Raw genomic sequence first — 14,647 nt, 5'->3', positions numbered from 1 at the left:
TGCCCTTTTGATAGATTTTATCTTGCATCACCCTCTCTCCTTGTTAACAGCTGACAGATGTTCGGTCTACTTGAGCGGGGGCTGGGGGGGAGAATCCTAATTTTAGCTGCTGCACAATTTCTGAGTCAGAAGCTACGCTGCCAGTGTGGACCCTTGCTTGTCATATGAACAGAGCATTGTGGCTGTCGTTGCTGCTGCTTCTGTTGCTTCTGCTCTCTTGAGCATTAAATCGAAAGTGCGATAAAACAGTCCGTGGAGGGTGCCCGATGTAGGCCAGAATGACTTTACAAAGAGCGGGAGTCTCTAACAATACACAAAGCAGTAGGCGCAAAAATGGTAGAAAACAATACTGCACTGCGCCGCCACCAAGACTGAATTCCCGGCGACTTTGCGGAGCACAGCTTGAATGAAACACTGGTAAGCACGTAGAGCAGGGTGTGTGCTCCAAGAATGAAAACGATTTGCACGGCACAAGGGAAGCCTAGAGGCAAATATAAAAGGAGCGTAAATGATAGACTCAGCAAGAAACAGGTGCGTTACTGAAGGGAAATTTTCGATCGCTGGCATTAGGAGGAGAAAACCCGCCGTCTAGAGAGAATCGGCCACCAACGGAGGGGCGACCTGGTTTGGTATGTTACAGGCACTTAGCTATTGTGCTGGACCGTTTGTCAGGTTGCTGGGGTATATGGACAGCTGCACGCAGTTGTCCAGGGCACGCAGCAAGAGAGGCAGCCTAGTTTCTCAGAAGGGATCATATGCGCTACCAGAGAACTCCCTGTAGTGCTGACTGCCTTGCAAGTTTGAATACTCTTCTTCGTTTTGGGAGTTGAGGATCGCAGTGGTGTCGTCGGCCCACGTGTCCGCTTGAAAATCGCCTTGGGGGCCCTCCCACAAGGTGTCGTCTATGGAGCTGCTTCTGGCTCGTAGGTTCGAAGTGTCTGCTTCAATATCACAGAACTCTAGAGGCCGAATGCTCTCGGGAGGCAGATGGTCTGGGTTCGTTTCTCCTGCAGCTTTTGCCTTTAAAGAAGTAAGCCTTATGCAGGAGTTGTGGTCCTCGCTAGCACGCCAACGCACAGGAGGACGAAACGGATTCTCTGCGCTGCTCAGCTTGCGGCCAGGTGGCTTTCCTCCCCCATCCTCAAACGGAGTGTAGGAGTGAAATCCTTCACCCGCAAACAGCGAACTGCCGTGAGTCTTGTACAGATGCCTCACATGGCCAACCTAATGCAAACATGCAAGATACAAAAAAGGCAAACCTTCAACTGCTAGCCTTGCTTGAACCCATGACACCACTCATTCTAGCACAGATTTTCACCTCATCACCAATAACAGTGGAAGGAAGGCTACAAGATATTTGGATGCAAGTGTGGTTCAACTGGCACATTTTAAACATCTGCACATCTGTTGTGTTGTAAGGCAAACCAACATTCAACACTGCGGTGTTAGCTCACAATAAGCAAGATGGTGTTGAACAATTGATATGCAGAAGGCGCTGCTGCTACAGGAAAGGGTTCCTCCAGGATGTAGACTCCGTAGCCGACAGTAAACACGTACACGACAAGAGCTAAAACAGACAAACTGGAACAGCAAAGGGAAGACACGCGCAAACACAATAATGGAAGACACGCGCAAACACAATAAGCTCTGCAAGCCCAGAAAGAAAGCGTTTGAGCGTGGCTCTGTTAGCCTCAGAAGCCGGTTTAAAGTGTGGCAGAGAATGCAGCTGCTTCTCCAGCACTGACCACCATAAAAGTAGCTTTAAAAAGGCCAGACAGACGCAGATAAACCACAGGGGAGCCAGCAGCAAGTTAAAGCGCTGAGTTTGAGCAGAGGCTTCCTCCGGTAACGCCAAAGCCATTCGGAGCTCCTTAGTAGCTCTGTTCTGTTGGTCTGCATTAAACATTGGTACGCCCCTTTGTACAAATCATCTAAAAAAAGTCTAAAGCACATACGGTGGCTCTGCATATCCATATGACATGAGATATGTTTTATATGCTGTAAGTATTGTACCAATTATGCGCTGGAAGTCTTCACCATTCCCTGATAGCGTATTGAGGCATAATTTATAATTTTCGGAAATTCCGTTTGTAGCCAGCGACTTGTGTTAAATGCCATGCGCCATCGATGGATTCGCTAGGTTCGGGATTCAGTGACTTACAACCTATGACGCAAGGGGCCGTGATGACAGAGCACGGGAGCGCCGAGGAGACGATGTTCTGGACGCAGCAGCCAGTGAGGCCTCCTGTAGACCAACAAGTGCAAAGCAGCTGTGCAGTACAGCGTGGCCTTTGTGGTCAGAGGAACCGCATTACTGGCAACATTGGCGCTGCGTCCGTGCTGTGAGAGGGCAAGGTACCACATTTTTTCAACATGATTACAGAGTCCGTCCGAGTCTTTGGATTGTCACAAAGAGCAAAACCAAAGGATGCAGATGCAACACAAGGCACCCCACCTTCTCTGTCTTCACATCCGTCTCCACCACACGCTCCGCAGGACGCTAGGCAACACACCGCCCCATCGTCGCTGAGGACTCCTGAGCTGCAAGACGGGTCCCGAAGGCTTGCTGAGGCTGCAAGCACCAGACTCAAGAGAAGATAGCTGATGCAATGACTCATAAGCTGAGACGGATGCGTTCCCACAGCTATATCATAGGATAGAGCAGTACCGGGCACAGCAGTATACGCACATTCGACCACCTAGATAAGCACATGGATGCACCGCCAGAACAAAATGCTTCACACAACACGTTTGCAAGTTAGATGCTACAGATCTTCCCTATCTGCTGCAATGTATCCGTTGTACGAGTGAAGATTTCCCATCAGAAACAGGTTAATGACATGCTCATGTAGACCGATTTCCTCTACGACTGCGTATTGCTTACCTGGTGCAACGCATTGCTTCTTCACAAAAATTTGCACGTCCTGCAAGAGGAAAAGAACCCAAGCCCCAACTGGCTGGTGCATGCAGCAGGGCAAAGCGAGGAAAGCAGTGGAAATTCAGGCAATGCAAAGCTCTGTAGGCAAAAACGGTCTATCCTCTTATCGTATTGGAGGAACGAGAAAAATCCGCCAGTGCCCACTAGCACTTCAGTAGCTTCTGCACTGCAGCCTTGAAGATTTTGCGTCTAACATTTTGTAACAACTTCGGAGCATCTCGAGGCAAGTATAGAGTTTTTAGGGCGACGAGGGGGTGTTCGACAGTCAAACGACGTGGGAAGTAGAAATTGGTGCCTTGTGTATTCCCTTTAAGCAACTGGACAATTTTCAGGGCGACGAGGGAGCTTTTGAGAGCCAAGGGCAAATAAAGGAGGGAACTATAACTTTGTGCCTGATGTACTCCCTTGTTATGAGCCTTGAGATTTAGGGAGTAGGGGTTAGCTCACCCTGTAACCGTGGAAAGAGAAATCGATGCCTACAATCGACTCCCCTGTGGCAAACCATCAGCAAGTACGCGTCACGATTAAAACATCTATACAGATATTTTATCCGTAGTCGCCTGGGTAGCAAGTAGAGAGGACTCAGAGGCAGCGAGGAGGGAATCCCGTGAGGGGTTGCTGAACTGGCGGCAATATAGCAGGCTACTGCAACTCAGATGCTGATTGGCTTTGGATTAAGAAGGGAAGTAAACATCTGGAAGGAGTTAGCTGCCTCCATGCTAGCCCAGTAATGCGTACCCTCTGATTTGCATTGAAATTGCAAAATGAACCTGTGCACGTTTTCCTCTAACCCAGGTAGCATCTCCTTAAGGATCACGTGAGAAGATGGCTTAGATGCAACAAGGCTGACGGGCTGTTCCGTCGCTGTACCTTCTCTTCTGCTATCCCCAACGTAATTGTACAATAGAGGGTACATCACTTGCAAGTCGGCGGCTGGAGATGAGACAAAAGTATGAAACAGAATTCAGCACACCGATGATGAACGATTATCTTGAGTGCTACCCCATTCTAACATTCGCACTGCAGTTATTCTCCAGCAAAAGCAGCAATTTCTAGAGGTTGTGCAACACTTTTATTTGCATCATTAATGAATGGTGCGCTCTCTCGAATTGAGCATCTAATGCAGGGGCTTCCACAGACGCTGCAGAATAATTCATATCAGCCCCTGCATTGAGATGGGAATCTCAACACCACGGTAGTAGTACAGTTGGGCCGCCTTTCTCTTCGTTTGGGCAGACTGTGGACAATCCTTACATGTCGTTGGAATTTGCATCTCCAGCCTGCCGTCCTTACATCCACGGCACCATGCGTACATCTCAACAAAGTCTTGCTGCAGACAAGACAGAAGACAAAGCAAGCGCTGCAGTGGCCGCCAGAGGCAGCGCGATTACCCTACAAACGGATTCGACTGCGGCGGCCTTATCAAATACAGCAGCGCGCCTGAACCGCTGAACACAGTGGGAAACATGACGGATGCACTGAACGATTTGGAAGGACAAGCAATTGCTTTACAGGTGATCGGTCCTACTGAAGGGTCAAACACCAGAGTAGTTGGCTGCACAGCTGCTACTCGGTCGCCCACTACGCCATTGGCCACAAGGTCGCCTTCTTTCGCTGTTACTGCTCGCAGATCTGCTACAGTCGGAGAAGGCGCAAGGCTCGGATCCCACGGCAGGTCAGCGGCACTGCGCCTCAACACAGATGCACTGCTTTTAGTTGGGGGAGGTGTCAAAGGGCCGATTGCAATGTTAAATCCCGAAGGCGCCTCTGAGCACATGCAAGCACAGAGACTCCCCCTGATCCCTCTGCAAGCAGAACATGCATTCTAAGCACATACCCGAACTCTGAAGTACGCCCCGACTCTTGCTTCTTATGCCAAGGCTACGCCGCTACACAGCGCGAAGCAAGCAGTTAAGAGCGGTACACTGGTCGTGACTGCATGCAGAGCATGCACAAATGAAACACGTGCACCGGAACGTGCCCTGCAGGAGCGCTCCTGCGGAGCAGACGACCTTCCACATGAGGACGACGGGTTCGCATCCGCTGAGGCGAAGTTCAGCCCGCACAGATATGGGGTCGTTGCTATCCCCTTCCACAGCAAAGCAACTCTTGTAGGCAATGTGAAGTTCGGCCACTGGGCGGTGGGTCTCATCCTGGTGTTGGTGGTCTGCCTGCCTTCCCTCCTCGCCGCTGACTTTGTAGGAAAGGAGGAGGCCTGCACGATGCCTCAACAGATGTAGCCTAAACAATTCACTCGCAACCCTGAATTGTGAACCCTATACTGCCTCTTCGAAAACCAGCCACAGAACAGGCAACGTCTCTGCGGTTGTGCATGCAGCCATTGCCTACCATCTCCATAGGCAAGATTCACGTCGATGATGGGCATCAGCATCATGGAGGCCATGGCATCGTATGCGCTTTTCACAGGAGCCACCAGACGAATCAGAGTGACTGTTCCCTCATCCATGCGGAAGATGGGGTTATCTGAATGCAACATCGTGGATTCCGAAGCAGAAAAATGATGCTGTCCTCAGTGTAAACAGCAGTAGGAGGGGTATTTGGCCTCCAGCGTCACCAAGCATTTCGACGGAGTAAGGAGATGTGCACACATGCCTGACCTTCTGTGAACTCGGACCAAAGATGAGTCACTTTGCCTCCCTCCACGACTAGCCGAGGGTTCTCTTCGCCATCTGCCGGGTCTTCTGCGGGGCGTCCATGCATATGGTGCAAGTAAGGCATGCCGTCTGTCTGTGAAGCTTCTTTTTGCACAAAGTCGCTGAACTTTGAAGCCACAGAAGATGGCAAGGGGGACACTAGAAAGGCGTCGAAGCGTTGACAGTCATCCACCCTTAGGTCATCGCTCTGTGGCCCGTAGAAAGCAAAACGAGGAGGAGGCGCTGTTGCAGCTGTATCGGTAGCAGCAGAAAACCTGCCGATATCTTCGGAAGTAGCAGACATGCCTATGGAACCATCTGGACTAGCAAAAATTGGGGCATACGGGTGCAGAGGCAACAGAAAAGGGACAATCGCATCCAGACCTCGGGCATTCCCTGGATCTGCAGGTGCAGTTGGTCCTTCAGAGTCTCTTTGCAGACTTGCAACCTCAATTAGAGACACTGGCATCTGAAACAACTCGCCACCACTTTGTTGGTCTATCTCTGGCAGCGCAGCGCTGCTAACGGTGGGAGAGGGCTGGAAGTCGTTGTTTGGTGTGTCCGAAGTAGAAAGATCCTGTGCGAATTCTGATGGGGCCTGCACTCCCTCTGAGAAGGCCATGGGGACATCAGAAGGCTGGCTGTTATAGTCGGACTCTGTTGGCTGTCCGTCTGCTGGGTGCGAGGTCGCCCACAGTGCGCCCATGAGAGTTGCTGTAAGCAGTCGCCTAGCGCACGAGGGCCGGTGGATCCCGCCTCCTCCACCTACGAAAGCGAGTGGGTTCCGATAGAGGCACTTCAGAGTAGGACAGGAGTGTTTCTGGGAAGGCTGCTTGTTGCGGGTGTTCGTTAGGTGTAAAGGAAAGGCTTGTGCTGCGAAACCATCTTGCTGCCCGTCATTCATCGTGAGCAATGACAACAAAAGAACAGACGATAACGTCAAATGAGATAATAAGAGTTGCAGGGAGTTATTTCAAGTAGAAACTCCCTACTGGTTTGACCGCACAACGGGTGAAGTGACCCCCAGGCCACCAATGCAACGATGGCGACCCCAGTACCTAAGGAAGCGCACGATTACATTAAATCTCCCGTCCCCTCTTTCTCACAGTATTGAAGCCAAACTAAATTGATAGAGCCTAAATTGACACATTGCTGTTGTACGAAACACAGGGCTGAAATAACATCTGCTTGGGCCGTACCTGGTCGGGTGGTCAGACCACCGGAAAATGTGATGAGGTACTGCTGGGTTACAGCGGTGAAATATGACATGTTTGTGAAGTGTTAGGGGTCAGGTACCTGAAAAGGCCTATTGTCTCAAAATAAAACTTGGGTGAGGGACCTATGTACGGAACTTTTCATCTAGTGGGGGTAACACTGTCTTGCAGACGCCTGAGAAGGATTCGTGGTTCAATGAAAAATTTACTGCTGCAGCAGTAGCGGCCGTTACGATATTGTGTCTATTTAAAGCATATGTTTGTCCTTTCAATTTTATAGTGCATCGTCGAAGGTTTTTTTTTGATACGCAGCGATATATATTCCAGGCTGTGGCTGGGCCTACTCTAGGTCCTCCGCCTGAGCAAGGACACATAACCAGGAACAGAGGAGCCAGTCCTGCACAATTCTATTCAGATGGTTGATGTGATGCAACACAGTACGCAGTTCCGTACATCCCTCCTTCCATCCCTTTCACTGCACAAATGTGGCATTCCCCCCCCGCCTAACAACAGCAATGCATGGGTGGGCCCTGCCCTGTTGGACAAATCGCTCCACATTTTGGTAGTTCGCAATCACCTTTTAATACGACTCCTATCTCCAACTTAAGACCCAGGGCTCTGGTTGCCTAGTGATATGGAGTTTTTTCTCCCCTTGACAAGAGCTAGACAAACTCTGGTACGTACCGCGAAAAAGGCCTGAATGTTTAAAAAGATCAAGGAATGAGCCATCGGTACTCTGGTGGGCGGAAGAATGACCTAGAGTACCTCTGACATAAAAACGATGGCAAATGTGCACGCACACTGTACCCAGTAGCGCGCATTGTTTGCTTGGAGCTGATTATTTAAAGCTTTTCCCAGGGGCAAGAAGTGCCTCTACACTTTGTGCTTCACTGCTCGGAAAAAACACGGAAGCAGCACCTACTAAATCAAAATACTAAAACTGTCTCCGCCTGGCTTGAGCCACATTATAGTGGCATATCTGCACGCATTTAGTACCCTAGTAAGCTCCAACGTCAAACTAGGTCCTCCCTCTAACTCTCTTTTATCAGGAGGAAATGAATGCAGGTCTGATGCAAGCCCGCGTAGTGCGGGGAGATGCCATAGACTGCCCTCCATACATGTGGGCAATGTTGTTGGTGTCGGATGGTGTCCAAGGGAAGGCACTGTGGCGCTTCGAGAGGCCCAAAGGTCTATAGACGTTGGCAGTGGCTGTGGGAGTCATCCAGTTCTGCATTCGAAGTAAACACGCACAACTGTTGCCATTCAAAAAGACCCTTTCCTGCAGCTTGGCCCAAATGCTGTATTGTATTGGTTTAGCTATCCACTTATCCCCAGGGGCCTGTAGGCAGGATAATGCTTTTGTTAGGCCCTGTTATCCACCGCTGCACACACGTACTTCTCTGCACTCGAGGGAAGGCAATTGATGCTGCCTAGCAATGGTTCCCACCGAAAACTTCAACTCCGTGTTCGTCTTGGGCATTAAACCCTGTCAGCCACAACAGCAGATATGGGATGTTGTTGTCATTCGCATCTAATTTCAGTTTCCCTAGTTGTCTATATTTGTTACACACCCTCGGCAGAACGGAGACAGGCGACTGTAAGTGAAGCTATCTAACACGAAGCAAGGATTAAGTCGCAAGGCGACTGTGATTCCTTGAAACATCTACAAACAGCCTGAACGTCTTCTGCTTTCCCATCTCAGAAGTAGTAAAAGTTATGTTTCGCATCGCCCGAATTATAGTTAACTCTGCACTTGTTCACACTGTTGTAAGCACGTAATATCTTCAACCTTATACCTACAATGCCAACAAGAGTGGTCATTATTATCTTGACTGCTACGGTATTGTAGGTGGACAGCCCACCAGTATGTCGTGGTCTATGTTGTCCTTGCCCTTCTGCAAGGAGAAGGGTCGTTCTTTTGAGAGCATGTAGGAGTCGAAATTCGCAATATTGACTTCAGCTGAGGCCTTCCCCGGCCTCCGGGCAGTCATGAATTCTGTGCGGCCGCTTAAGGGGTCTGTGACTTGAAATTTGGTGCAGAAAGCTTGAGGAAGCTGATCGGCGGAAACGTACTGCCTCAACGATCGCGTTCCTCCTCTGTAAGGCGTTTGGGGGGTGGGGTTTGCACAGGAGAAAAGGAAGGTCATTTGATCGGACTTGTTTGCAGCGGGGGACTGCTTTTTGCTGCCATGACTAAAGAGGGAGTTGTTGAGTTGTGCTGTCGACTTGCCCGCGTACCCTTGGGGAGCTGCCACCTTTCCTCTCGCCGAATTCTTCCTACTGCTGTTGTTGCTGCTGCAAGGGTGACATGGGCGCAATATGGCACTCATTTCATCTTTGAAAGCAGAGTGACCCGCGCCCAAAGCGTTCTCCCGTCGTGTCCTCTGCACCAGCTGTGGCGATGCCAACTGCGAGAGGCGTTCACTGGGCACTCCAGCCACAGCAAGTCCTCGGTCAGCCATGGTCCTACAGTAGGAGTGATGTACATGTGCCAAGCTCTGAAGGAATTTCGAGAATCAAACTTGTTTCAAAGACCACTGTGGTATAGAGATGGTGTTTCAGGTGCCAACTGAGGGACACCCCTTCTGTTCGCCTTCTCCCTTGCCGTCTTTTGCCTTCTGTGGGCTCTTCATCCAAAGAAAATGAGCTACAGTTAGTTCGTAGTTCTGCAGCAGAACGTAACACACACAGCCATCAAGGCCCAAACACCCCACAAAACCCACTCAGTTGCAACAGATTCGAAGGAAGGTAGGGAAACAGCAGGCTACAATGCAAGGAGCAAGCTCACGAATTCTGCCAACAACATACTGGGAAGAGTAGAGCAATGCAGCTGCCACAGAGTAGGGAGAACATTCGCGTTTAACAGCATTCAGCGTTTGGGGGAGGTCTGCCTAAGGCTGCAGAAGACAAAGCGGACTTCAGTATTCCCTAAGGCACTGCTTTAGGGTGTAAGCTCGCATTTTGCCAAAAGAAGAAAGAGTACTTCAAGTGCGAACGGAACATGAAATGGTTGTCTAGGCCGCCTGCAGCTGGTGTCGGCAGTGGCTGCAACGCCGCAGCATCGATGCTAGGGCGTTGCATAACTCTGCTGCGTGTTGACGACGAAAACAGTTTATCACTTATTCAGAGAGTAACTGTGTCAAAACTAAGTACAAAAACTATCATAGAAACACAAATTGAAGTTCTTTAAGCAGTTTGTGGCAGCCTCACCTGGAGTTGCGTGGCGGTCGTCGATTGCCAACAGCGGAGTTTTGAGAAGATGAAAGCTGAATAGTCTTCCTGTTAAACAGAGCACATACTTGGCAAAGGGCATTTGGGTTCTTGAAGAAAGAATACCTCAAGTGATACGCCTCAGCAACAATGGGCGCCCCAGTGAGCTGTTGCCGTCACCACAGCCATGTTGCCAGCGTGGCTGTTGGCGACCGCGAACATTTAATGCCTCCTTTCTTCCGTCTTCCGTTATTTCAGCACCCCTTCAATTCACATATTATAAAATTGTACTTTTTATGTATATGCAGCTATAAGGGAATGCCACAAATCGTAGAAGCACGGTCCGTTAGTACATGCCCAGCCGACTAACGCAATCGGCGACACAGAAATGGAAATCCGATCAAGAGAGGAGGGATAGCAGCGATACTTAGGACTACGTTTACGAAACTTTGCATTAACTTCATGAGACTTGCTGTTGCCTCAAACTCGTGTGTTAATGCTGTTGGAGGCAACGAAGCCACGGCCAGCGCCTTGGTTTAGGCGGTTAGTCACGCTGGCTCACCAATGATGAGATTGATTGTCCTAATTTGCTCAAGTCCACGTTATCTTATTAGTAATCAAACCCAAAAGATAGTTATAGAGCTGCAGTAAACTGAAGGAAGACCCAACTTCAGGTCGAGAGCAATGCAACAAACAGAAAATAACCAGTACTAAATAAACTGCACCTGTAAATCGACAAAAAAAACATGTAAGAGAGTGCGCCTGGTGGAGGAGGAGAGTGTGCGTTTGCTTGAGTGAAGCTCTAGATATTGTCCACCTGCTCTATGTGTCAGTTTATCTCATTCTGTGCGTGCTGGATACTAGAGCCTTCAAGGTGATATCGACACACATGACTTGTCGACCCTTCACAGGCAAAATGACGATTATTGCTTTGCCTCGCTGGTGTGCACTACTCGGGGTTAAACGGGAGTGTTGTCACCTGCAAGTACACCCAGTTAGATCGACACACTGAATAGCGCGAAGTAGACTGCCCGTCAGAGCCATTCGCAAGATCATTTGCAGGGCCGACCCGACGTTAACCATCCCAATTGACTGTATTGCTGTTGGGCAAATGCCCAGCCTTTCTGAACTTTCCTGGAGAACTAATTATATGCAAATGTTGATGATAGACTGTACAGCACAAAGATCCCTAATGGTTATGGGGTTGCAAGCACTGCGCATGGGAGCACATTGCATATTGTTTCTTTTCAACAGAACCCTGTTCTCGTACCTACATTCCAGTAGACACTGAACCTCCATGTTGCGAGCCTGGGAGGGCCAGGAGGGGGGGCATAGTGGGGCCCTAACCCCTACAGCGTTATGAAGGTGTTGCTTTCAAGCTAAATAGGCGGTGTTGTGTATGGTGTGGGGTGCGAGTTGCACATTGTTGGTGATTTGGGACTGCCTCAAGGGAAGTCGCATGTTTGCAGTCCCTGCATCACCGACCCAGCAATCTGCTACCTACTGCACTGCCACCTGCGGGGATGCCACACTTAACAGAATAACAAGGCTGTTCAGAACAACCAGTGCATGACGCATACAGTAGGGGTACAGAACAAGTGTAGGAGCTTCGTCTACGTTGATTGGCATTAGCAGACGTTCAGGTCTCGTGAAGGAACTGCTGCTTGGTTGGCCCTGGATAGATGTTGACTTGAGCAGCCGTTTGTTCTGTGGAGCACATTCTTCTGCGGGCGCTGATTCACTTGAAACAGCATTGTGAGGCTGTCTCCTCCAGGTATGTAGCTATGGGCTAAACTCGACAGAAGGTATCAAGTATAGCTTTGTTGCAGCGAGGCAAATGAACTCAATGTACTTCGCAGGAACCCCGAAATCAACCCGAAGGGAATTTTGGGTGAAGAATATATGATTCGCTTCTAGGTCAGAACAAATCGTTCCAGTTTAAGGCCTCCCGACGAGCAAGTAGTTTGCCTACAGCTGAGAAGGTGTCTTTATTTCTCTGCCTTCTACCACGAGCTTCCCGTGTTCCCTTCTGCCCGCGCCTAGTACTAGCTGAGCCACTACTTTACCTCCGTCTGCTGCTGACAGCGGCGGAATTTCCCACCCTGCCATATCTGTCTTACACCACCCTGCACATGAAAGTGCACGGACGCAACATACATGCCTCTGAGAATGCCATCTGATATCACAATTAACAGCCCATTCGAGCAGTTTGCAAGCTGTCTGGTCCCCTCAACTGGAGCCCAGACACATGCGTCCACCGTTATTGTAATTTCTCCGTCGTCCGGATGGCTTCCCGGCTTACCTGGGTAGCATGCAGTGATAATGATTCCTTCAGCATCTGGATTCAAAGTGCCTTTCTCAGCCTGGCGGGCCAATGCAGCCGTCAAGCCAATGACGGCGGTCTAAGGAGCATGATAGGCAAAAACGCAGTAAGAGGGGCTTTCTGCCCTTGCAGAAAAAACAGATACACACAATTGTTTGCGGAACACTATGAAGGGGAAGAGGAGCTAGTTCTGTCAGCCAACACGTGAGAGCTGGTTTCAATGCAAATCCCTCGCCTTTGAAAAGAAATATGGTTGGTTTGGCCACCCCTTTTGTCTCCAATCGGTAGGAGCAACCTGGAGATATTCGCGTACAGCAGAATCGATATCCTACCACCCCCAAAGCAGCAGACAACACCATTAAACACCATTACCTGTTGCGCGGCGGAAGTGAGCATGCTTAACTCCGGTGGGAGGCTGCTCATGCGCATGCTTGACAACTAAAAAGAGGGAAGTTTACATAATGCACCTTGACAGTGACAGTATTGGACAGCAGCCTGTCACGGTTACTTCTGCTCATGAATGGAGGTCCCGCGTTCTCGAGATTCGATGTGAGAAATATCACTTTTGCATTATTTCCGAACAGGGGAGCGAGGCCTATCGTGATCTGCGGAAAAACGGCGAATTGCATGCCATGAAGTGTGTACGTTTCGAGATGTACGCTGCATGTAAAGTTTACATATCATATATTTAAGTATTGAAGGGGCTGAGCATTGATAGGTTGAGGTAATGTATGAAACTCCAAAAGTGCAAGGTATACGATGGGGGGCTTGTCGACCAGTTAAACAATTAACTAGCTGGTGCAATAGGGCGGGAAAATCAAGGGGCTCGTACATCTCGAGTTCCGTAGTAGTTCACATCGCAAGTGGCCTTTGCCTGTTCAGCAAGCGGTTTTATGAGTCCAGGTCTGAAAGCGATGCCTAACCAGAGAGGAAAATGCAATCGAATACGGTTTTGGGGCAAATGCTATTTCGGTGTGCTTAAATGCATTGGAAAAGAAGTGTCCTACGGAAAGAGGGTGGAAACCCGCTGACCTGCGTTATTGACAAGACAGGCAACATGCTTGTACTTGTTTTGCAGTGAGAAAATGAAGTTCCTTCGGCTCCTTCTGTCTGTAATGTCAAGCAGTTCCAGGTCCGCTATAATACCCTCCTTAGCCAGGGATGATATTGCTGACTGGCGCAGCAAGCAGGAAGAGACGCAAATCAATGGAAAAACAGAACTCACTTCCTTCAACAAGCAGCAGGTGCTGACAGACGGAAGACATTAAAACGACTATACTTTGTGGTCGGACATTGCTTGGTGTTATCTTCATTCTAGCTGTTCAAGTGAATGCCGCCCGCGTCAGCACTCCTGCTGAAACGATGTGCAAACCTCACATCGCCCGCGGCTAATGTACGAGAACAAAGAACAATGGCAGCTTCCTTCAGGTTCAGCCTTTTGCCCAACTCCCTCACTGTTTCAAACCCAATGCCTTTGTTGGCCCCCGTGACGACGAAGGCCCCAGTGGCCTTCATACCTGGGAATGGAACAGGTGCGAAGTGTTTGACAGTACAATTGTATTTAGATGGGATACTAGTACCTTTTGCTATGATCACATAAAAAATGACATTAAAGGAAGGTTACACACACACACACACACACACACACACACACACACACACACACACACACCAGACACTTTGTGGAGTTCGGCGGCTGCCGCTGTCTACACGCCCGGCAAGGTCGATGAGCTGCCAGTTCACCCACCATTCTTCCACTTTCGTGAGTTCTGAAAAACGAAAGATTGGAAACTGTGCATTATTTCGGAATTGTTTGAAATTGCCGAAAATTCAGTGAACATCCGACCCCCACTCGGTCTGGGCACGGGTTAGCGCACGGGTGACCCCACGGGTGACCATCGCAAGACCTGCACCCCTTTAGTTAATCTCTGAGCAGCAAATCGCTAAAGTTTTGCCACTGATTCAATGCACCTGAAAAGACAACCGCATTATGTGTCAGATGATCAGGCTGAAGACACGCAGAATTGGCCTGCCCGTTCTCCGGTGGAGCTTCTACCCGCCTGGTATAACCGCCATGGGTAGAACGGCCACAGGCGCGCCTAGAGCGAAAGCTTTACAGTGCCTTGACTTGAGTGTGCCTAGTAAAATACGTTCCAGGCCAATATGTGTTGAGGAACAGCATCGGGCTTAACCACAAAGCGGCTCGTCGGCTCCTACCACAGGCTAGGCTATCTATGGCTGCAAAGAACTGCAGTAGGAAGCAGAGCGCAATGGTTAAAGGCAACTGCGTTCTGAGTTATCGCATAGA

The 14,647-nt window shown here is 49.6% G+C and overlaps 3 protein-coding genes across 3 annotated transcripts; all 3 read right to left on the bottom strand.

Moving 5' to 3' along the window:
- Window positions 1-741: 741 nt before the first annotated feature.
- On the bottom strand, window positions 742-6,496 carry EMWEY_00014500 (hypothetical protein, conserved; the record flags this gene model as incomplete). Its single annotated transcript, XM_013477298.1, has 13 exons — window positions 742-1,224; window positions 1,455-1,581; window positions 1,746-1,893; window positions 2,162-2,245; window positions 2,456-2,572; window positions 2,885-2,924; window positions 3,386-3,429; window positions 3,677-3,871; window positions 4,193-4,268; window positions 4,467-4,743; window positions 4,910-5,153; window positions 5,288-5,422; window positions 5,557-6,496. The coding sequence occupies 13 exons, from the start codon at window positions 6,494-6,496 to the stop codon at window positions 742-744; spliced, it is 2,910 nt and encodes a 969-aa protein (XP_013332752.1).
- Window positions 6,497-7,851: 1,355 nt separating this feature from the next.
- On the bottom strand, window positions 7,852-9,268 carry EMWEY_00014490 (hypothetical protein, conserved; the record flags this gene model as incomplete). Its single annotated transcript, XM_013477297.1, has 3 exons — window positions 7,852-8,034; window positions 8,203-8,292; window positions 8,669-9,268. The coding sequence occupies 3 exons, from the start codon at window positions 9,266-9,268 to the stop codon at window positions 7,852-7,854; spliced, it is 873 nt and encodes a 290-aa protein (XP_013332751.1).
- A 2,716-nt stretch (window positions 9,269-11,984) lies between these two features.
- EMWEY_00014480 (carbonyl reductase, putative) lies at window positions 11,985-13,854 on the bottom strand (the record flags this gene model as incomplete). The annotated part of the gene is made up of 6 exons (XM_013477296.1): window positions 11,985-12,142; window positions 12,319-12,418; window positions 12,807-12,944; window positions 13,172-13,257; window positions 13,372-13,513; window positions 13,717-13,854. The coding sequence occupies 6 exons, from the start codon at window positions 13,852-13,854 to the stop codon at window positions 11,985-11,987; spliced, it is 762 nt and encodes a 253-aa protein (XP_013332750.1).
- Window positions 13,855-14,647: the final 793 nt, after the last annotated feature.

This window comes from Eimeria maxima, genomic scaffold, assembly GCF_000499605.1.
Source record: "Eimeria maxima Weybridge genomic scaffold, Emw_scaff113, whole genome shotgun sequence".
Classification (NCBI taxonomy): domain Eukaryota; phylum Apicomplexa; class Conoidasida; order Eucoccidiorida; family Eimeriidae; genus Eimeria; species Eimeria maxima.
Note: the sequence above shows the minus strand (reverse complement) of the source record. Positions and strands in the feature narration are given on the sequence as shown.